Genomic DNA, 23,260 nt, shown 5'->3' with positions numbered 1-23,260 from the left:
TCATGGAGACATGCACTATTTTGGTCCCTGGTGCGGACCAATCACGCCTATTGAAGTCTACGGGTCTGTGAAAAATCACTGGCACAAGTATGGCATCCATGTTTAGGGCTCGTTCACAGGACCGTTGCCCCTACGTTGACATATTGCGGCCCACATTTGCGGATCTGCAATACACGGGCACCGTTCCGTGTGCATTCCGTATCACGGATGCTGACACATTTCACTTCAATGGGTCCGCAAATCCGGAGATGCGGAACGGAACACTACAGAAGCACTACGGAGTGCTTCCGTGGGGTTCTGTTCCGCAAAAAGATAGAACTTGCTCTGTCTTTTTGCGGAATGGACGAATGCAAACTCATTCAAGTTGAATGGGTCTGGATTCATCCCGGCGGCCGTATGGAGGTTGCCCGTGCATTGGGGATCGCAAATTGCGGTCCCCAATGCACAGAAAGGCCCACCTACGGCTGTGTGAATGAGCCGTTATTCTTTTTTTCACCTACCACTGATAGGAGATGCTCTAGAAATGAATTTTCAGCTGAGTAGTGTTTTTGGAATAGGAAGACACACTGAGGGCAAAAAAAGGTCATCTGAGAGCTCTTTTGTGCGAGGCATCATTCACATCAGGCAATGCTTCTTGTGAAAAGCAAACCCAGAACTGGTGTGTGTTTTTTATAGGGCAGGGCAGCTGTAACCAACACCTCCAACACCTTATTGTACATGGTGTGTTCAATAAAAGCATGGTAAAATTTAATTATTTGTGTGTTATTAGTTTAAGCAGACTGTGATTGTCTATTGTTGTGACTTAGATGAAGATCAGATCACATTTTATGACCAATTTGTGCAGAAATCCATATCATTCCAAAGGGTTCACATACTTTTTCTTGCAACTGTATATTGTAGTTATATACTATATAATATTTTTCCCTTATCGAAGAGGAAGAAAAGGGTATCAGTAATTCAGCTCTTCTTATTCTGGCCCACCCTTATTTTACAGGGTGCACCCTGCAAGTGAATAATGCCACTTAAAGGAGTATTTATAAAAGAATAAAAATGGGCCAGAACTTCTTAAAAATAACAAAGTAACATTACCCACCTTCTCCGATCACCCACTGCTGCCGTACAGATACTGCTCCTGTCCCTGCTGTTCTGCATTTTTTGTCCCAACTCAACATGCTAGGAAAAGCCAGCTCAGCCAATTACAGGCACAGATCACTATTAAGGACAGTTTTTTGGCTGAGCACTGGACCTTTGCTAGTGTTTCCAGCATGTTGAGCCAGGATAGGAGGTGCAAAGTAGCAATGGGTAATCAATGTTAATCAGTTAGAGCAGAAGGAACTGACCAGATGATGCACTCTTGTTTTTAAAATATTCATTAAAACAGAATAAAAGTCCCAAAAAATAAAAACATTAATAGCATGCAACGCTATAATTAATAAACTGTACAAGGTAATTTGTATACATTTTGATCAAAATGCATAAGCCCACTCACCACGTTAAGGTTTCCTCTTTTGAATGGGTACCTAGTTTAATTTAGCACAGCAGCAAATGTCTACCACTGCAACACAGCACCTGCAGGCATCATGACCCAGCAGTCCAACAGCACCACTGCTATCAGACTAAGCCCCACCAATCTACAGGCGCAGTACCGCAATATGTAAATAGATGTCAAAAGCTCTACAATTGAGGAAAAAGTTGGAATTTATTAACCCTTAAGGTAGCTTCACCCTGTCGGGTTTCCTGATGCAGTTTTGGAAATTAAAATCAGGAGTAGATTATAAAAAGAGAAGTATAAAGGACAGATGCAACATATCCTCCTCTTTTAATTCACTCCTGAATTTGGCTTCCAAAACGGCATCGTTCTTTTAATTAAAAATACCTGGGCCGAATGGGAGGAGTGTTGATACCATGAAAGAAAGTAAAGCAATAGTAAAATTTAAAACAAAAAAAAACATGTATCTCAGTCCATGTATCTGCAGCGCTCTGCTTGTCTGTGTGTGCTCCTGCTTACTCCTCCTCCTTACCCTCTAACTTTAAAGGGGCTCGGCACTTTATTTAAACTGATGATCTATCCTCTGGATAGATCATCATCTGATCGGCGAGGGTCTGACACGTGGGGACCCCGCGGATCAGCTGAATGAGAAGGCAGCGGCGCTCCAGCAGCGCCGCGGCCTTCTCACTGTTTATGGCCCAGTGACGTCACGACTAGTATCAACTTGCCTGGGTGGGGCTAAGCTCTGTTCACTTGAATGGAGCTTAGACGCGCCCAGACAAGTTGATACTAGTCGTGACGTCACTGGGCCGGCGGTAAACATTTAGAAGGCCGTGGCGCTGCTGTCTTCTCAAACAGCTGATCGGCGGGGCTCCCGGGTGTCGGACCCCCGCCGAACAGATGCTGATGATCTATCCAGAGGATAGATCATAAGTTTAAACAAAGTGCAGAACCCCTTTAACAATGCCTTCATTGTGTAAATATGGATTAAATGGTCACTAACTTTTCACACAAGTTTGCATAAATCATTAGTAGGACCACAAAAAACTTTGTAATATTATCAGTGAGAAATATCTAGCCCCTTGATAATTGCTTTTCACTTTGAGAAAAGCCTTAATGCGATGTTAGACGGGAACAGCTTCACAGGTGGATCATATTAGACATATCAATTCAAGCCTATGGAGAGTAGAGGGAGAGGAGTAATCCGAAGTACACGCAGACAAGCAGAATGGTGGTGTCATGTTTGGGTGAGGGAATAAGGCCTGGAAACTAGGGAAAGGCGATGGACACCTCCTAGTAACACCTAGGGTTGGGCGATATGCCGGTATCACGATATACCGCTGTTTTCTAAATACCGCAGTATTTTGTGACGCCATCAAAGCGGTCATGTGCGCTGACCGCTTCTAAACGTCCGCCCGCCCCTGCACCTTGCATCGCGCTGAGTAACATTACTTCCTCTCGCTCCTGGCCTGGCTCCTTCTTGCTCCGCCTCCCTTAGTCAAGTTTCCACCCACCATCTGACATCACCGTCGTCACCCACCAGTGTCGGCTCTATTGTATATATTTGGCGATCCCCTGTGTGAGTACTGGTGTCTCTGGAGAGACTTTTCCTGCGGCTGCCTCGCTAGTGTGTGCTCTGATGACGAAATTAGAAACTTACTACTTCCCGCAGCGGCTGCCCCGGCTCTCCCTCCTTCTTGCTCCCATATTCAAATCTCCGCCCACCGGCATCTGATGTCAGAATCTGAGCACACAAGCGAGGCACCCGCGGGAAAGGTATATCGCAAAGTATTACTGCATATATGGTGGCCTGTGGCCACAAGACTTTATTAACGCCTCCTTGTGGCTGCCTCAATACAGTGTAACGCCTCCTTGTGGCTGCCTCAATACAGTGTAACGCCTCCTTGTGGCTGCCTCAATACAGTGTAACGCCTCCTTGTGGCTGCCTCAGTACAGTGTAACGCCTCCTTGTGGCTGCCTCAGTACAGTGTAACGCCTCCTTGTGGCTGCCTCAGTACAGTGTAACGCCTCCTTGTGGCTGCCTCAGTACAGTGTAACGCCTCCTTGTGGCTGCCTCAATACAGTGTAACGCCTACTTGTGGCTGCCTCAATACAGTGTAACGCCTACTTGTGGGGGGGGCACTGCGCCCCAATGATTATAATACTGGGGGGGGGGGGGCGATGAATTTAATTTAATGTATCACTTGTGCGTTGAGTGAAAATCGCAGCATGCACTATATTGTGCGATTTTCACGCGACGCAGACCCCATAGAAGTGAATGGGGTGTGTGAAAATCGCATAGCATCCACAAGCAAGTGCGGATGCGGTGCGATTTTCACGCATGGTTGCTAGGTGACATAGCTAGGTCTATTCACTGTATTATTTTCCCTTATAACATGGTTATAAGGGAAAATAATAGCATTCTGAATACAGAATGCATAGTATAATAGTGCTGGAGGGGTTAAAAAAATAAATAAAAAAAGTTAACTCACCTTCTCCTCTTGATCGTGTAGTTCCCGGTCTCTTTACTTCTTGAATGATGAGCTGTGGGCTAAAGGACCTGTGGTTACGTCAGATCACATGCTCCATCACCACGGTGATGGACTATGTGATTGGAGCATGTGATCTTCAGAACATCAAACCGCATTACAATGTTTTGTACTCGCGCAGAAAAATCACGCATTTTCCCGCAACGCATCCACCTCTTATCCAGGTCAAAAATAAGACGCCCGTGTGAAAGAGGCCTTTTTCCCACTTAAGGTAGGCTTTAACTTTCTTCTAATTCCGCATAGTGTTTTGTTCTTAAACCGAAGTCTTTTTGTACTATGTTTAGATATTGTTCGGACCTTTTTTTAAAATATGACATGAAGTACAGAGTTCTTCTGTATATCTGTATTTAATTGACATTTTCTAGGTGAGTCCGGAACTTGGGAAACATTTGCTTGTTTAGATAATTTCCATTTCCTATTAAACACTTTCCTTTGGTACTGTCATTTCATGCCAATATGATAATTGAAATGCATTAAAGGAGAAAATTGGATCCCAGCCCTTCTGATACTTTGTTATGAATTTTTCACTTCCTTGGTGCCTGTTGGGAAGAGATTTTGGGGTTTCAGTTGGTTTCTTTTATCCACTGAAAACCAATTGAATTTCTGTAAGAAATGCTCAAACCCTCAATGAATTATTTACTCAGAATCCATTACAAGGAAGCATTCATTAATATATTTAAAATATGTCAACTGTAGTGCACATTAAATAGTTAAATATTACGATTTATGCGGATTTTGCTGTCTTAATTATAATTACTATACTATAGAAAGTTTCTAGCCTTTTTTTTATATATATATATATATATATATATATATATATATATATATATATATATATATATATAAATACATTGTTACTGACATGGCTGGTTCAGTAACTACTAGCATCCTCCATGTAATAATAATTCTGGAGCATCTTGGTTATTTTTTCTAGAAGTTATGAATGAATTTCCAGCAGTCTGCAGTAAGGGTACAGTTTAGTGTGTCCCTGAACAGTCTGACACCAGCAGCACTGATTGGATAATGTCAGACCGTGCAGGGACACACCTCCAATGGGTAACCTCCATCCATACCCTCACTGCAGACTGCTGGAAATTCATTTATATATTTCTAGTAGATATAAGAGAGGAGTCCTAAGAGTAGATGCTCCAGAATTGCTATTACATGGACGAGTTGACTGTGCATCATGGTAGTAAATAAAACTAATAAACAGCATATATAACTAATTTTTACGTTTTTAGATTTCAGAATTCGCAGCACATGTGCTAACTGTTATCTTGCAGCACTTGGGCTCCCAAGTCTAAATCCAGCTGGCGACATCGGTTTCCCTCCAGTTGCTTTTCACACTTCTAAAGCATACAGATAGATCAGTTGTCTTATGAAAATGGCTTCAGAGTTTGACATAGGGGAATTAACAGTAGGCTCCGTTGACACATGGGATCTTTTGGCAGGTATTCCACGCACAAAAGCCACCGGTAGCCCTGCTGAATTCACCTCCTGTTGTTTTCAGTAGGAGGTGGCAGATGCATTCATGCAGCCAGTAGTTTGAAGTCACTACCACACTAAGGCTACTTTCACACTGGCGTTTCTGGGTCCGCTTGTGAGATCCGTTTCAGGGCTCTCACAAACGGCCCCAAAACGGATCAGTTCAGTCCCAATGCATTCTGAATAGATAAGGATCCGTTCAGAATGCATCAATTTGGCTGCGTTTGGTCTCCGTTGCGCCTGTATTCTTTTGGTGTCCGCCTGACTATGCGGAGCCAAACGGATCCGTCCTGACTTACATTGAAAGTCAATGGGGGACAGATCTGTTTTCAATTGCACCATATTGTGTGAGTTAAAACGTATCCGTCCCCATTGACGTACATTGTAAGTCAAGACGGATCCGTTTTGACTTAGACTTTATTTTTATGAATAATGTAAACAGATCCGTTAGGAACGGATACAAGCGTTTGCATTATCGGTGCGGATCCTTCTGTGCAGATACAAGACGGATCCGCACTGAACGCAGGTGGGAAAGTAGCCTAAGAAAGGACATGTCCTTTTTTGGTATAGTGTCCAAATTAATGCCGCTGGGACCCGCAGTGGATGTCCATACACGGTTTAGCTCCGTTCAGTGAGGCTAAACCATCAGGAGGTTCACATCATTCAAATAGGAAAAACAAGCACAAAACATGAATCTCCCATGTGAATGGGGCCGCAGATAATATGCAGCACAACTGGGACAGACTGTTCTTTAGGGCTCATTCAGACAGCTGTATGTTTTATTCCGCACCTGTTCTGCATTTTTGCGGAACGGGTGCGGATCCGTTTATTTCAATGGGGCTGCAAAAGATGCGGACAGCATATAGAGCATGTCCTATTCTTGTCTGCAATTGCAGACAAGAATAGGCAATTTCTATTAGAGTGACGCCCATGTGCGGCCAGTATCCGTGTTTTGCGGGTCCAAAATTTGCAGACCGCAAAACACATACGGTCATGTGAATGTAGCCTAAAGGGCATCTGTCAGCAGATTTGTACCTATGAAACTGACTGGCCTGTGGGATTGGCAGCTGAAGGCATCTGTGTTGGTCCCATGTTCACATTTCTGAGAAAAATGATGTTTTAATATATGCGGATGAGCTTCTAGAATCAACGGGGATTGCTATTACACCTTAAGGCCTCCTGCACACGACCATAGGTATCCCGTTGCCGTATTGCGGACCGCATTTGCGGATTCGCAATACACTGGCACCGTTCAATGTGCATTCTGCATCACGGATGCAGACCCATTCACTTCAAATGGGTCCGCAAATCCGTAGATGCGGAATGGTGCGGAACGGAACCCTACGGAAGCACTACGGAGTGGGATTTTGTCCCGTACTTCCGTTCCGCAAAAAGATAGAACACGTCCTATCTTTTTGCGGAACAGGCGGCTCGCGGACCCATTAAAGTGAATAGGTTCGCGATACGCTGCTGCTGCCCCACGGTCGGTGTTCGTGCACGGCCACGGGGCGCACTCGTGTGCAGGAGGCTTGGCAATTGCAGAGAGAGCAGAGCCTCTAGGAGTAACGGCAACACCCCTGTTGCTCCTAGAAGCTCATTTGCATATATTAAAATGTAATTCTCAACAATGCAGGGACATATGAACATGGGACCAACACAGATGCTTTCAGCTGCCAAGTGCACATGTAACAGGTCAGACAGTTTCATAGGTACAAATCTGCTGACAGATCCCCTTTAAACATAACTGCATTTTTGTGGCCTCATAGAAATGAATTGGTCTGCGTGGGATCTGCAAAAAAAATGTGAATCGGGCTTGGAAGAAAAATACAGTCGTGTGAATGAAGCCTAAAGGGATTGTGGAAGTGTTACAATATTAACTCCTTAACGCCCAGCGCCGTACGTGTACGGCGCACTGATCAGGCAGGTGCAGAAGCTGCGCCTTCTCGATCCGCGGCAGGTGTCCAGCAGTCACTGATAGCCAGACCCCTGCTGTATGCGCCGGCATCGGTGAAATCACCGATGCCGGCGCATTAACTTGTGCACTGCCGCGGTCAGCGCTGACCGCGGCACATGCGTGCCTCAGACATGTGCTGGGTGGCCATCGGGTCCCTGCGCTGCTGTGACGGGACCCGATGGCAGGGAAGGCAGCCAGATGCCTTCCTTAGACATCGTGGCTGCCTTCCGGGAGAGCCTGTGAGATCCAGGCCCCTGGATCTGACAGGCAAGCAGGCTAAGGTTTATGCCAATGCATCACAATACAGAAGTATTGTGATGCATTGTAAAGGGGATTAGACCCCCAAAAGTTGTGGGAGAAAAAAAAGTTAAATTTTTTTTTACAAAAAAAAATTGTTTCAAGTAAATAAAAAAGCGTCCTTTTCCCAAAATAAAGTAAAAAAAATTGTAAAACATAGGGAAAAAAAATAAAAGTAGATATATTAGGTATCGCCGCGTCCGTATCCCCCCAGGTGAACACCGTCCAAAAAATAAAATATAAACTGTGCTAAAAAAAAAGCATTTTTTTGTCACCTTACATCACTAAAAGTGCAACACCGAGCGATCAAAAAGGCGTATGCCCCCCCCCCCAAAATAGTACCACTCTAACAGTCACCTCATCCAGCAAAAAAATGAGCCCCTACCTAAGACGATTGCCAAAAACATAAAAAAAACTATGGCTCTCAGACTATGGAGACACTAAAACATGATTTTATTTTTTGTTTCAAAAATGATATCATTGTGTGAAACTTAGGGTACTTTCACGCTAGCAGCTGGACGGATCCAACAGGCTGTTCACCCTGTCGCATCCGTCCTGCCGCTATTTCGCCGGACTGCCGCTCCGTTCCCATTGACTTTAATGGGGACGGGGCGGAGCTCCGGTGCAGTTCGCGGTGAGAGGCCGCCGGACTAAAATGTCGGACATGCAGTACTTTTCGTCCGGCGGCCTTTCGCCGTGTACTGCCGCGCTGCGCCGGAGCTCTGCCCCTGTCCCCATTATAGTCAATGGGGACGGAGCAGCAGCACGGCAAAATAGTGGCAGGATGGATCCGACAGGCTTTTCACCCTGTCGGATCCATCCTGCCGCTAGTGTGAAAATAGCCTTAAATAAATAAAAAGTATACATATTGGGTATTGCCACGTCTGTAACTACCTGCTCTATAAAAGTCACATGACCTAAACCCTCAGGTGAACCGTAAAAAAAAAAAATTGTTGCCGCCAATTCGGATGTAAACAGATGCATTTGTGAGACGGTTTGTCTTTCCGGTTGTCATATTTTTTTCACATTTTTAAAGGTCTGCGTAATGCGGCAATTTTTATGCCCGATCCGACACTAATACATTTCAATGGAAATGAATGCCTGATACGGCATTCAGGCAAGTGTTCAGGATTTTTGGCCGGAGAGAAAAATGCAGCATGCTGCGGTATTTTCTCCGCCCAAAAAGCGTAAGAGGGACTGAACTGATGCATCCTGAACGGAATGCTCTCCATTCAGAATGCATTAGGATAAAACTGATCAGATTTTTTACGGTATTGAGCCCCTGGGACGGAACTCAATACCGGAAAAGAAAAACTCTAGTCTGAAACATCACAAAAAGTGTAATAGTGCCAATCAAACCGTTATCTTATCCTGCAAAAAATGAGACTCTACCTAAGACAATCGCCCAAAAAATAAAAAAAACTACGGCTCTCAGAATATGGAGACATTAAAACATGATTTTTAGTTTAAAAAATGCTGTTATTGTGTAAAACTTAAATAAATAAATAAAAAGTATACATATTGGGTATTGCCGCATCCATAAAAACCTGCTGTATAAAAATATCACGTGACCTAACCGCTCATGTGAACACCGTAAAAAAAAAAAAAGTATGTAAAAAAGGCATTATTCGTCACCTTACATCACAAAAAGTGTAGTAACAAGCAATCAAATCATATGCACCCTAAAATAGTACCAATCAAACCGTCATCTTATACCGAAAAAAAATTTGCCCCTACATAAGACAGTCGCCCAAAAAAAAAAAACAACTATGGCTTTCAGAAAATGGAGACACTAAAAAATCTTTAATATGTAAGACTGAAACAAACAATCAAAAAAGTTGTCATATTTGGTATTGTTGCATTCGTAACAACCTGCTCTATAAAAATACTACGTGATCTAACCTGTCAGATAAACATGGTAAATAACAAAAAATAAAAATGGTGCCAAAACAGCTATTTTTGTTACCTTGCCTCACAAAAAGTGTAATATAGAGCAACCAAAAATCATATGTACCCTAAAATAGTACCAACAAAACTGCCACCTTATCCCATAGTTTCCAAAATGGGGTCTTTTTTTGGAGTTTCTACTCTAGCGGTGCATCAGGGGGTCTTAAAATGTGACATGGCAGCTTAAAATTATCCCAGTGAAATCTGCCTTCCAAAAACCATATGGTGTTACTTTCCTTCTGCGCCCTGCTGTGTGCCCATACAGCACTTTATGACCACATATGGGGTGTTTCTGTAAACTACAGAATCAGGGCCATAAATATTGAGTTATGTTTGGCTGTTAGTCCTTGCTTTGTTAGCGGATTTTTTTTTAATTAAAATGGAAAATCTGCCAAAAAAGTCTACATTTTCCATTGATTCTTGTAGTTTGTAAAAAAAAAATTAAATACCTTGGAGGGGTGTAGTTTCTAAAATAGGATCATTTTTGGGTGGTTTCTATTATGTAAGCCTCACAAAGTGACTTCAGACCTGAACTGGTCCTTAAAAAGTAGTGGGTTTTGGAAATTTTCTGAAACATTTCAAGATTTGCTTCTAAACTTCTAAGCCTTCTGACGTCCCCAAAAAAATAAAATGGCATTTACAAAATGATCCAAACATGAAGTAGACATATGGGGAATGTAAAGTAATAACTATTTTGGGAGTTATTATTATCTATTATAAAAGTAGAGAAATTGAAATTTGTACTTTGAAATTTTTTCCCAATTTTTGGTAAATTTTGTATTTTTTTTAATAAATGAAATTTTTTGACTCAATTTTACCAGTGTCATGAAGTACAATATGTGACGAAAAAAAAATCTCAGAATGGCCTGGATAAGTAAAAGTGTTTTAAAGTTATTACCACATAAAGTGACACATGTCAAATTTGCGAATAAATGGCTTGGTCCTGAAAGGGTTAATAGCCTATCCTCACGTTTACACTATCTGGCCCTGTCAATGAAAGTGCAGAGGGCGTGGCAGTTGCAGAGAAGAGCAGAGCCTCCATGAGTAAAGCCTCATGCACATGTCCGTGAAACACGGACCGTGTGACACCGGCCTGGATTTCTTCTGAGTGCAGGAGCGCTCGGCGTCATTGGTTGCTATGACGCTGTGCGCTTTCTGCTGCCGCCGCAGTACAGTGATACACTCGCATGATCTATACCAGTGTATCACTGTACTGCGACGGCAGCAGGAAGCACACTACGTCATAGCAACCAATGACGCCGTGCGCGCCTGCATTCAGAAGAAATCCAGGCCAGTATCATACTGTCCGTGTTTCACGGACATGTGCATGAGGCTTAACAGATGCCTTCGGCTGCCAAGAGTACATGCAACAGGTCAGCCAGGTAGGTAGAAATCTGCTGACAGAAGCCCTTTAGGCTGTGACTGTTTGTAGGTCTTGTATATAAAAACTAGCGCAGATAATTGGAGCAGTTGGCTAGCACAAATAGTCATTTCACTTGTTTCTGATTGGATCTTATGGTCAACCACTCTACGGCCACTTTCACACTGGCGTCGCGGGTGAGGGCCGGATGCAATGCAGGTGACTGTGGTACCCAGACCCAAACTTGGACTTCTTCACTGAAGTTTTGGTTTTTGTTCTGTAGATTTTATTATTTTCCATTATAACATTGTTATAATGGAAAATAATAGCATTCTTTAATACAGAATGCTAAGTATAATGTCAATTGAGGGTTAAGAAATAATAAAAACATAACTCATCTCATCTACTTGATCCCGCAGCCGGATCCTCTTGTTTGTTCTTGTTGAATGACCTTCGATGACGTCATCGCGCTCACCATGTGGTGAGCGCGGTGACGTCAGCACAGGTCGTGCTGAATGAAGATAGAAGGACCTTGTCATACATCCCTCGTCACCTTAGCAACCATGCGTGAAAATCGCACTGCATCCACAAAATGCGATGTGATTTTCACGCAGCCCCATTCATTTCTATGGGGCCTGCGATGCGTGAAAAATGCAGAATATAGAACATGCTGCGATTTTCACGCAACGCACGCATGAAAACCACCGCTCATGTACACAGCACTATTGAAGTGAATGGGTCCGGGTGCAATGCGTGAAAAGGGCCTAACCTCCTATGTGAACTTATTTTCATACATGAAGCCTAGTATGGTAGGAGAACCACACAAGCACATGAAAACATAAATACTACATGTAGATGCTGACCTTGGTCGGCTTCATGGAACTAAAGATGCGTGGCCCTGTTACACCTTTCTATTTTAGAAATGGTCTTTTTCTAGTTATTTTGTCGTCACCTTACAACCGTTTAGTCTTCTTCTCACTTGACATGCAGCAGCGATCCTTACTTTTCGTGATCAGAAATGCAGGGTTAGCTCCAGTTTACGTTTTATGGTCTTTTCTTTATCGATATGGTGTTCCAGTTTTCATTTTCTTCTTGGCTATAATACTGATTTATTACAACCAGCAGTTGCCGGGTAACTTCATTTTTAATGACCTCTTAGCTGCTGGAACATTATTAATGGGCAGTATTTGATTCTGCTTTGTCAGCAGGGTAGAAGAAGAAAGAAGGAAGACATTCACATACACTTTGCTAATGCTATTGTAATTTTGACCTTTACGTTGCTTTTATATACCAATAATGTTTGTTAATCCCATTCATTAATCGTTTCTTTCCAAATTGAATTTACCGGTTCATTTGACATTATGCATTTCCATTGCATATTAGGCTTCTATCATTTCACTGTTTTTGACTTTTGGAAAAATCTGGGTTTTAACCCTTTCCCTGACACATTTTTCGTTTTTTTTTTTACTCCTTGTCTTCCAAGAACCATATTTTTTTCCCCTTCACATGTGGGATTGTTTTTAGTGGGATAAGTTGTACTTTCTAATGGTACCATTTATTATTCCATACTGTGTAGTACAGAGCTGGAAAAAATTCTAGATGAGGTGGGATTGGGAAAAAACGCAATTCTGCTATTGCTTTATGGACTTAGTTTTTAAAGCATTTGCGGTACCCAAATTTAAATTGTGTTTTTATTTTTTAATATAAAAGAAATACTTTTAAGAAAACTTTTCTATACATTGCCATATACTGACACCCATATTTATTTTTATATTTACATCTATTTAGCTGTTTTAGGGCTCATTATTTGTGGGACGATCTGTAGGTTTTCTAATACCATTTTTGGGGTGTGTGACTTTTTTTATGTCGTTTATCTTATAGGATAAATACTTAAATAAGTATTAGTAAATAAACATTTCTAAAACTATATTTTAAAATGTTTTAAATAGCCCAAAAGGATTTTTGTAATGCACTTTATTAATCAATTATAATGTTTTCCTACTCAAATAGGTTTCATTGGCTTTTTTTTTTTTATAGCTGAGCCTATGCACCTTTGAGGTTTCAGCAAAGGTTTATGTCTCCTTTAGGCCTCTTTCACACTACAGTATGTTGAATTCAGTGTTTTGCGTTCCGTTTTTCACGGATCCGTTGTTCCGTTTTTTGCTTCCGTTGTGGTTCCGTTTCCGTTCCGTTGTTCCGTTCCGTTTTTCCGTATGGCAAATACAGTATACAGTAATTTCATATAAAAAATTGGGCTGGGCATAACATTTTCAATAGATGGTTCCGCAAAAAACGGAACGGAAACGGAAGACATACGGATGCATTTCCGTATGTGTTCCGTTTTTTTTGCGGACCCATTGACTTGAATGGAGCCACGGACTGTGATTTGCAGCCAAATATAGGACATGTTCTATCTTTTCAACGGAACGGAAAAACGGAAATACGGAAACGGAATGCATACGGAACACATTCCGTTTTTTTGCGGAACCATTGAAATGAATGGTTCCGTATACGGAACGCAAAAAACGGACCGTATACGGAACGCAAAAAACTGTAGTGTGAAAGAGGCCTTAAAGGGGTTGTGCAGGGGTTTTATATTGGTTATCCTTAGATTAGGTCATCACTATCTGATCTGTGGAGGACTAACGCCTGGAACCCCCATCAATCAGCAGTTTGAAGAGGAGGCAGATCTCCATGCGAGAGCTGCTTTCTCTTTAATGTACTATGCGGCGACGTAGTTACAAGTACTCGCTTCATTCAAGTGAATGGAGCAAGTCGTTGTAATAACACTGTTCTTCCAAGATGGTGCGCAGTGTAATGAAAAGGGAGTAGTGCTCGCATGAAGCGTCAACTTCTCTTTAAACAACAGATCAGTGGGGGTGCCAGGTGTCTGACCCCTGCCGACTTGAGGATAGGTCATCAATATAAAACCCCTGCACAACTCCATGTACTGATGTTACTGATCAAAGTTGATTTTTAATTTATCATATTTGAACATACTGAACAATTCACACAGCTGTGTTTGTATTGGATAACACTGACATAATGCTGCCAGTGTTATCCAATACATTCCAGAACTGTAAGGGTTACATAGCATCATAAATCAATATAATGCTATGCGACCCCGTCAGTGCTGGGAGGTCAGGCCGGGAGCTGCTCTGCGGACCCGCAGCGTGACACACGCTCGTCTGCAAGGGCCCTTACTCCTTCATATTTTACTCTCACTAGTCCATCTTGCAGCTTTTTACATCTGTTGAATGATATTATCCGCTCTCCTATAAAGCTCTTGGCCAGATACAATGATGTACTAGGTTGTTCTGATCATGCTCACTGGGGCCTGTACTATAAAGGTAACAAACTTTAGATCCTTATTTTACCTACATCTTTGGCAAAAAAGTTACTGCATGGCAGAGAGTGCGTGTTCAAATGCCTGTTGAGTGACATTCATTAGATATTCACTATCGATGATATGGGCAGTTGGATCATTAGCTCAAGAAATTCTCATAATGACTGTTGGTAAGGTGCAATCTTAAAAGGGTGTTCCCATCTCAGACAATGGGGGCATATCGCTAGGATATGCCCCCATTGTCTGATAGGTGCGCGTCCCACCGCTGGGATCTGCACATACGAGAACGAAGTGGGTAGCGCTGTGGCTAGAGGACCCCGAGTTTCCCAGGGTCCCTCCACCACCAAGCGCTGCTCCCATGGAAGTGAATGGGAGCGCAGTGCGCATGTGCGGTCCATGCTCCCATTCATTTCTATGGGGCAGACAGCAATAGCTGAGCCAGCACTCGGCTATTTTCGGCGGCCCTTAAAAATGAATGGAGTGCGGCTGGGCATGCGCAGTGCACCCTCCGTTCATTTCCCGGCTCCGTTCTCATCCTAGCGATATGCCCACATTGTCTGAGATGGAAAAACCCCTCTAAAGGGAATCTATCAGCCCCAAAACACCCCAACCTAGCATAAACGGTGTATAGTGTCAGTGATGCCAAGTCTGGTAATGTAATTTTATGTATTTTATCTTTATACTCATTTGCATTTTGATGCTGTACTCCGACAAACCAGCAATAAAATGCGTTGAGGGGACTCCTTTTTCAGTCCTCTCCATTACGTGTGTGAGCTCAGGAGTCCTCCCAATGTATTTTACCGCTGGTTTGTCAGAGCGTTTTTTTAATTCAGAGCTATAGCCACTCCCCTGCCCACCTGCTGCTGATTCATATGGAAAATAACTGTCAATCAGCAGCAGGTGGGCGGGGAGAGTCAGGAGCTCATGAATATTCAGGACTCCTCATTATCAGCTGGAGCTTTTCAATACAAGATGTTGGCAGATTGACTGGGTCAATTAAAGAAAGTGACCCAGCATTTTGCTAAGAGAATCAGTCACTTATTTATGTTGCCCTTAGTTAGGACACCATAAAACTGGTTCCCTTTGAAGATAAAAATGACATAACCGGACTCTGCATCACGTATATACCACTTCTTACTGTAGTTGGGGGGGATGTTTTGGACCTGACAAATAGTCATCCTTATACAAGGAAGCCTGTTAATCATCAAGTAAGTATGCATACAGAGGTAGCTTTCAGTTGGCGATTCTGGACTCCTAAGCCTAGAATGAGCAGGAAAGGTCTGCTCTATCCTCAATTGCCCACAGATCAGACCACATGTTCAATTTGACGGGTTCTCTTTAAATGAATTGAAAATGGAACAACACTGCAACATTTCATGTTTGATTACAGCAGTAAAATGTCACCCCTACTGGAATTGCAGAATGGTTTTATCTTTCCTGGATGAATTCAGTATTTTCAGTTTGTGCTGTTCATGAGCCATTGAAATAGGCACCTGGAGGTCAACCCTACCTACGTGTCGGAGCGCTGCTGAAATGATTTGACATTTTCTCAGCCGAGTGTCAGGAACAGTAAGAATGTTCTGTCGACATCAAATGACCTCTTTAGAGATGTGGCATCATGCGCTCTAGTGTACCTATTTTTTCTGCCAGTCACCATGCCTTTTAAGTATTTCTATTGCTTTTATTTGCGTACAACCAAGCGACATGCCTTTTTTCTGTGTGTGTCTTTCCAATGTCAGCATGTCATGTTGAAGCAGCCATACTTTGCTCAAAAATGAATTTGTTATAAAGTAAATACTTTTATATTTTTACATTACAAAGGTGTTTCTTTTTTTCAGTTTTGTTGCAGCAGCCTTTTTTTTTAAAGTGACAACAGGAAGTGCAGCCATGTTCGTTGTCACTTTTTGATTTAGCTTCTCAGTAACTAAAGACCAGCTGTGTTTTTGATATTATGGGGCAGATTTACTATTGAAAATGTGCCATTTTTTCCACATAGTTTGCACCAAAAAAATGGCATACATGCTTTGCACTGCATTTATGAAGTGTATTAGACATTTTTCTAATCTTTTTACGCCTTGTCTTGGGAAAGTATTTGGGCATGGCATAAATGCACCTCAGTTCACCAAAAATGGACCACAATTTTGGCACATTTTGGGACTAAAACTTAAGGGTGACGTAAACGTAGACTAGACAGCTGAAGATTTGACAGATGTATCATCCAGCATTAATCACTATGGTACCTGGCTCAGTTTGAGACTAAGTTTAAATGTCTAGTATTGCCGTTTAGTGTTTTAGTAAATCTGCCAGTTGTACACTGGATTTCCGAGAAGTCTTTCAAAATTGACAACCAGTATTGCTGTATATCTTGTTTGTCACTGCCTTATTGGCAAAATTTCTGGAAAGAAAAAACTTTATAACCAAACTTTCGCTAATCCTATTATAAGAAGGGCGAAAAAGAAGCCCACCTGTGGTATTTTTAAGGGGTTCAGGTGCATAACTTTACTTGTATCTGTATGTAACTCCATTCTACCCAAATTGTAGATGGGGTGGAAGTGACTCCATAAGGTCCTGGTAGGTTGTCACAGGTGTCTGGAGCCATGCTCACTGCATCTCACAGCTACTGGATGGTACATGAGGAAGGATCTATAGAGCGAAGACAATGAGAGAGGTTGCCCCACAGATGCTCAGTCGTGCTGAAATATGGGAGATTAGGGGGCCAGGGTAGTACTTGCAAGTGTTGGTCATGCTCTTCGAACCAATGTTGGACATTTCTAGCCATGTAACATGTTGCATTGTATTGGTGGAAGATCCTATCAACCCCAGGGAAGACAATCAACATGTATGGTTGTATGTGATCTGCAAGGATAGATTTATACATGCCTTCCACATGGGTGAGTCCAGAGAATGCCACAAAAACATTCCCCAGATCGTAGCACTGCCACCACTGATGGCACTTGTGTTCCTCCAGCAATGGTTGCAGGGTGTTCATTCTCTGACCTTTCTTGCTGGACATGCCAACATCCGTCCGTTCCATGAAGCAAAAAAAGGTGACTCATCAGAGAATGTAACCCTTTGACAATCAGTGGAGGTCCAATTCCGATCTTGAAGCCTTTTCTGGTGATTCAACTTCATTAGCAGCGTTGCAGTGACCACCTGTCTGCTTTGGAGCCCCATAATTACTAGTGTTCCCTCTGAACTGTTGTTTTAGACATGTCGGGTACCTCCCTAGTTCATTTTGGAGGTGAGCTGATCCACTGTAGTGTGTCGATCCACCTTGCACTTCTTTGTAGCCAACGTTCAGCTCTGACCTCAATGGCACATGGTGCTCCACAGTTTCTACGTCAATTATTCACAATGGTGCCATTTGTCCACTCACAATACACTTTCACCACAGCAGCACGTGAACAGTTCAAAAACTGCGCAGCTTTAGAAATACTCCCACCCTTTTTGCAACTCTGATGAATCGCCCCTTTTACCCATGACCGCAACGAGGAATATGTGTGCAGACAACCTATCGCACACCTTATATACCCACCAAGCCGCTCACGACACATGGCTTTCTTCTGGAGCTACACGTCAAGCGTAGGAAGTGGTCATAATAATGGGTCTCGACTGTGTATTTTCATGTGTTTTAGTGACAAACTAGTCGGCTTTAGTTACTAGTAGATGTGTGTGTGTGTGTATATGTGTGTGTGTATGTGTGTGTGTATATATATATATATATATATATATATATATACAGGTCCTTCTCGAAAAATTAGCATATTGTGATAAAGCTCATTATTTTCTGTAATGTACTGATAAACATCAGACTTTCATATATTTTAGATTCATTACACACCAACTGAAGTAGTTTAAGCCTTTTATTGTTTTAATATTGATGATTTTGGCATACAGCTCATGAAAACCCCAAATTCCTATCTCTAAAAATTAGCATATCATGAAAAGGTTCTCTAAACGAGCTATTAACCTAATCATCTGAATCAACTAATTAACTCTAAACACCTGCAAAAGATTCCTGAGGCTTTTAAAAACTCCCAGCCTGGTTCATTACTCAAAACCGCAATCATGGGTAAGACTGCCAACCTGACTGCTGTCCAGAAGGCCATCATTGACACCCTGAAGCAAGAGGGTAAGACACAGAAAGAAATTTCTGAACGAATAGGCTGTTCCCAGAGTGCTGTATCAAGGCACCTCAGTGGGAAGTCTGTGGGAAGGAAAAAGTGTGGCAGAAAACGCTGCACAACGAGAAGAGGTGACCGGACCCTGAGTAAGATTGTGCAGAAGGACCGATTCCAGACCTTGGGGGACCTGCGGAAGCAGTGGACTGAGTCTGGAGTAGAAACATCCAGAGCCACCGTGTACAGGCGTGTGCAGGAAATGGGCTACAGGTGCCGCATTCCCCAGGTCAAGCCACTTTTGAACCAGAAACAGCGGCAGAAGCGCCTGACCTGGGCTACAGAGAAGCAGCACTGGACTGTTGCTCAGTGGTCCAAAGTACTTTTTTCGGATGAAAGCAAATTTTGCATGTCATTCGGAAATCAAGGTGCCAGAGTCTGGAGGAAGACTGGGGAGAGGGAAATGCCAAAATGCCTGAAGTCCAGTGTCAAGTACCCACAGTCAGTGATGGTCTGGGGTGCCATGTCAGCTGCTGGTGTTGGTCCACTGTGTTTTATCAAGGGCAGGGTCAATGCAGCTAGCTATCAGGAGATTTTGGAGCACTTCATGCTTCCATCTGCTGAAAAGCTTTATGGAGATGAAGATTTCATTTTTCAGCACGACCTGGCACCTGCTCACAGTGCCAAAACCACTGGTAAATGGTTTACTGACCATGGTATTACTGTGCTCAATTGGCCTGCCAACTCTCCTGACCTGAACCCCATAGAGAACCTGTGGGATATTGGGAAGAGAAAGTTGAGAGACGCAAGACCCAACACTCTGGATGAGCTTAAGGCCGCTATCAAAGCATCCTGGGCCTCCATAACACCTCAGCAGTGCCACAGGCTGATTGCCTCGATGCCACGCCGCAATGAAGCAGTCATTTCTGCAAAAGGATTCCCGACCAAGTATTGAGTGCATAACTGAACATAATTATTTGAAGGTTGACTTTTTTTGTATTAAAAACACTTTTCTTTTATTGGTCGGATGAAATATGCTAATTTTTTTAGATAGGAAATTTGGGTTTTCATGAGCTGTATGCCAAAATCATCAATATTAAAACAATAAAAGGCTTGAACTACTTCAGTTGGTGTGTAATGAATCTAAAATATATGAAAGTCTAATGTTTATCAGTACATTACAGAAAATAATAAACTTTATCACAATATGCTAATTTTTTGAGAAGGACCTGTGTATATATATATATATATATTATTGTTTTGTATTTTTTTACATGATTGGTAACAAGTATATAACATCACTTATTGCACAGCTTTCCTTTTCTGTCTACACTCAGTTCTGATGCATGGGGCACTATTAATGTATTCTACCATTATTAGCTCAATATATGTAAATGAATTTAGAATGTCCAGAGGCCAATAGCTTGTTTTCTTGTTCTGTTTTCTAAATTACACAGTGCACTTGCCAGAAAGTGCATCCAATATTTTCTTTCTTCTGAAGGCAAAGTTGTACAGTTTTAATTGGCTCTAAAATGCCAGCCGTGACCACTTAATTGGCAAGAAAGTGAAACTTGTGATCTCTGTCCAGATATGTCCCAATTTGAACATAATTTCCATCTTCTGGTATTTGAATTCATTGAAATGGTAATTTCCTGGTAAACCAGCAGTGGATTAATAGATTCTGTTTCTGTTCATTGTGATCCATATGCTTGGAGAATATAGTGGATTGTTTCAAGCCGGCAGGAGTAATCTACATTTACATACTATCAGTAAGGCATAAACTTTTTTTTTTTGTGTCTATATAATATTGATTTTATTATGATTTTGTATGCTGTTTATTTCTTATTTTTACTATACTTGGGTTATATCTATGGGTTAAATTGAACTCTCTGCTATTCAGTTCACTTAGTTGGAGATAAGAGCGACCTTGATGTGAAAGAACTCATCATGTGGAAACTCAAACATACTCTCTTTATGGCATCTCAAATCATGCCTTTGGCTTGAATGTTCCTAGGACAATTCACCAAGAAGAGCAACTGCAAGGCATTCTAATTTCCATAGGTTGCCTATTCAGACATTGACAACCTATAGACCCCTGTTTCTAACAATCTATAGTTTGCATTCTGGGCATACATGTTTCTTGTCCCTTTGCTTCCTGATCCAGTCATGGTTCACTCCTGCTTGTCGAAGGGGCATGTGTTCAAGTGACTGTAGGATGGAAAACAGAATCCAGTTCCCTATTGTATTAATTTTTTTTCTTTATCTCTCCTGTGGATCCTGATTAAATTATTTTTTTTTCTTACAGGAATTCTTCCATGGGTAAAGCTAATAGATAATTTTGATGCAGAGTATGAATATGTCACAAATGAAGGCACAGTCTTCACATTTAAAACTAACCGCAGTGCCCCAAACTACAAGCTGATCAACATAGACTTCAGTGATCCTGGTGAATCCAACTGGAAAGAACTTGTGCCAGAGCATGAAATAGATGTTCTAGGTAAGTGTATGTTAAAGCTGCCTTATTTTTCTAGCAGATGACAGAAATAACCTGACAAAGACAGAGATCAATCAGGCACTGAAGCATTTATTGATATTAAGGCCTCATGCACACGACCATTGTAAGATATTTCTATTAAAGGGGTTATCCAACTCCTATAATGCCCCCCCAAATGCCCGTGCCCCTTACACAGATTGTACTTGCCTTGTTCCCCGACACCCACGTCGTTTCTGATGGCCGCCTCTGCTTCTCCCTGTTTTGCAGATCAAAACATCTGGCAACGGGGGGGCAGCCAGTAGCAGGCCATGATGCTAGGGAGGCTTGTTCCCGTCACGGCCTGCTATTGGCTAACCACCCATCACTGGATGTTTTGATCCTCATGACAGGGAGATGCAGCGACGGCCAAACGACATGAGTGCTGGGGAGTGAGGTAAGTACAATCTGTGTGAGGGGCCCGGGCATTTGGGGGGGGCATTATAGGAGTTGGATAACCCCTTTAAAGCCTCATGGATAAGACCTTAGTAGGATATTATTATAAAGGCCTCATGCACACGACCATAGTAGGATATTACTACTAAGGCCTCATGCACACGACCCTAAGTGTTTTGTGATCCCCACAAACCGGAACTGCAAAACACGGATACCGGACCCATGGACTTCAATGAATCCATGGTCCATATGTTGCTGCAAAGTATAGGGCATGTCCTATACTGTACTTTACTACAACATCTGGACCATGAACCCATTGAGGCCAATGGGTCTGTGGCGTGCACACGTCTGGTATCCGTGCTTTGTGGGTATCCGGTTTGTAGACCACAAAACACTTAGTTATGTGCATGCGGCCTAATGATGTCACTTGAGTATTTCACAATTTTGCATTATATATATTTGTCAGAAAATTAGGCCAAAGCCTCCTTTCCAAAGTGTTTAGAATTCTGAATGTATGGCACCAAAGCATCGAAAGATTTTTTTTTTTTTAGCACTATGTCTATAATCATCACATAAAGGGAATCTGTCACCAGGAAATTCACTCTTAATTCAGGCACAGTGCCATGTAGACCTAACTAAGATGAATGTAACGATACCCTTCATTTCACTGTTAATTCATTCCTTCATTCTGGAGAAAAAGTACCTCTACTCCTGTCCTTAAAATAAATGCAGGTCCCAGAGGTGGGACCCGCACCTATCAGACATTTTATGGCATGTTTTGCAGATATGCCATAAATGTGAAGATGGGAATGCCCTTTGAATATGTTGGAGGATCAGCACTTCTTTAGTTGTACTAAGAAGAAACAAATGCATAGCAAGTTTAAATTTTTTTTTCCATTAGGTTAAACTTTTTATACTTACACACCACTATTTGATCCATATTAAGAAAATGGTCCATGGAAAATCCAATAGAAATAATATCCAGTAGATTTATATGCCTCCTTTTGTAAATGCAGGTTAATACCTCTGTTCCCCTAGTTCAAACTGTTTTTGGGCAAACTTTTTTACATTATTAGGTTTGGGAAGAAGCTTCACTCCACAAGGAATGAAGGCTGACTTTGTCATGTCAGGAATTTACACTTTAAACTGATTCTCCGGTATTCATAACGTAAACCTTCTGGTATGTCTAACTTTCTATCTATCTTGCCTTATGACCAGGGAGAGAGATCCCTCCTCTCCTGGACAGGAACCCAAAGATCGCTTTAAAAGGCCCATCCTCCTTTCTCTCAAGCTATTCCTGTTTCCTGTCAATAAGACAGGGTAGATGAAACTCACAGCCAGGATCGCTATGGGGATGCAGGGCCCCCGTAATACCGACAGATGTGGAGGTTACCTGTCGGCTTCAGTCTCCTATAGGAGCCACTGTGCATGGAGACTGGAGTCTTCGCTCTTGCCTGTGAAAAAGCACGCCAGTTTCAGACAGAGCTCCAGTCAGCCTCCCGGAGAAGCGCCTAAGAGCTGCTAGTTATCTGAGCAGCAATCTCTTCTCTGAATAATCCTTGCTTTCCAGTGCTATAATGCAGGATGAAGGAGAGGGAGAGCAGCGCACTAAACGCCAGGAGGCAAATTTGGCGCACACCATGGTATTTTTGGTGGGGTTTACCCCTATCTTTCCTATTTATGGAGGAGGACCTTATATTATAGCCCTTTAATGTGGTATATATGCATTTTTAGGGGCCTATGGAAATTCCCAAGAAGGCTTCACAAGACTAGAAAGGACTATGGAATG

General features: G+C 42.3%; 1 protein-coding gene across 1 annotated transcript in view; it reads left to right on the top strand.

The window, feature by feature from the left end:
* Window positions 1-23,260, top strand: part of LOC122934089 (prolyl endopeptidase) — a 138,530-nt gene that overhangs the window by 47,408 nt on the left and 67,862 nt on the right. The window contains exon 8 of the mRNA XM_044289264.1: window positions 20,851-21,042. Coding sequence (XP_044145199.1) covers window positions 20,851-21,042 — 192 coding nt within the window. The remainder of the gene's footprint in view (window positions 1-20,850; window positions 21,043-23,260) is intronic.

This window comes from Bufo gargarizans, chromosome 4 (assembly GCF_014858855.1).
Source record: "Bufo gargarizans isolate SCDJY-AF-19 chromosome 4, ASM1485885v1, whole genome shotgun sequence".
Lineage (NCBI taxonomy): Eukaryota > Metazoa > Chordata > Amphibia > Anura > Bufonidae > Bufo > Bufo gargarizans.
This window is presented reverse-complemented; position numbering and strand designations above follow the sequence as displayed.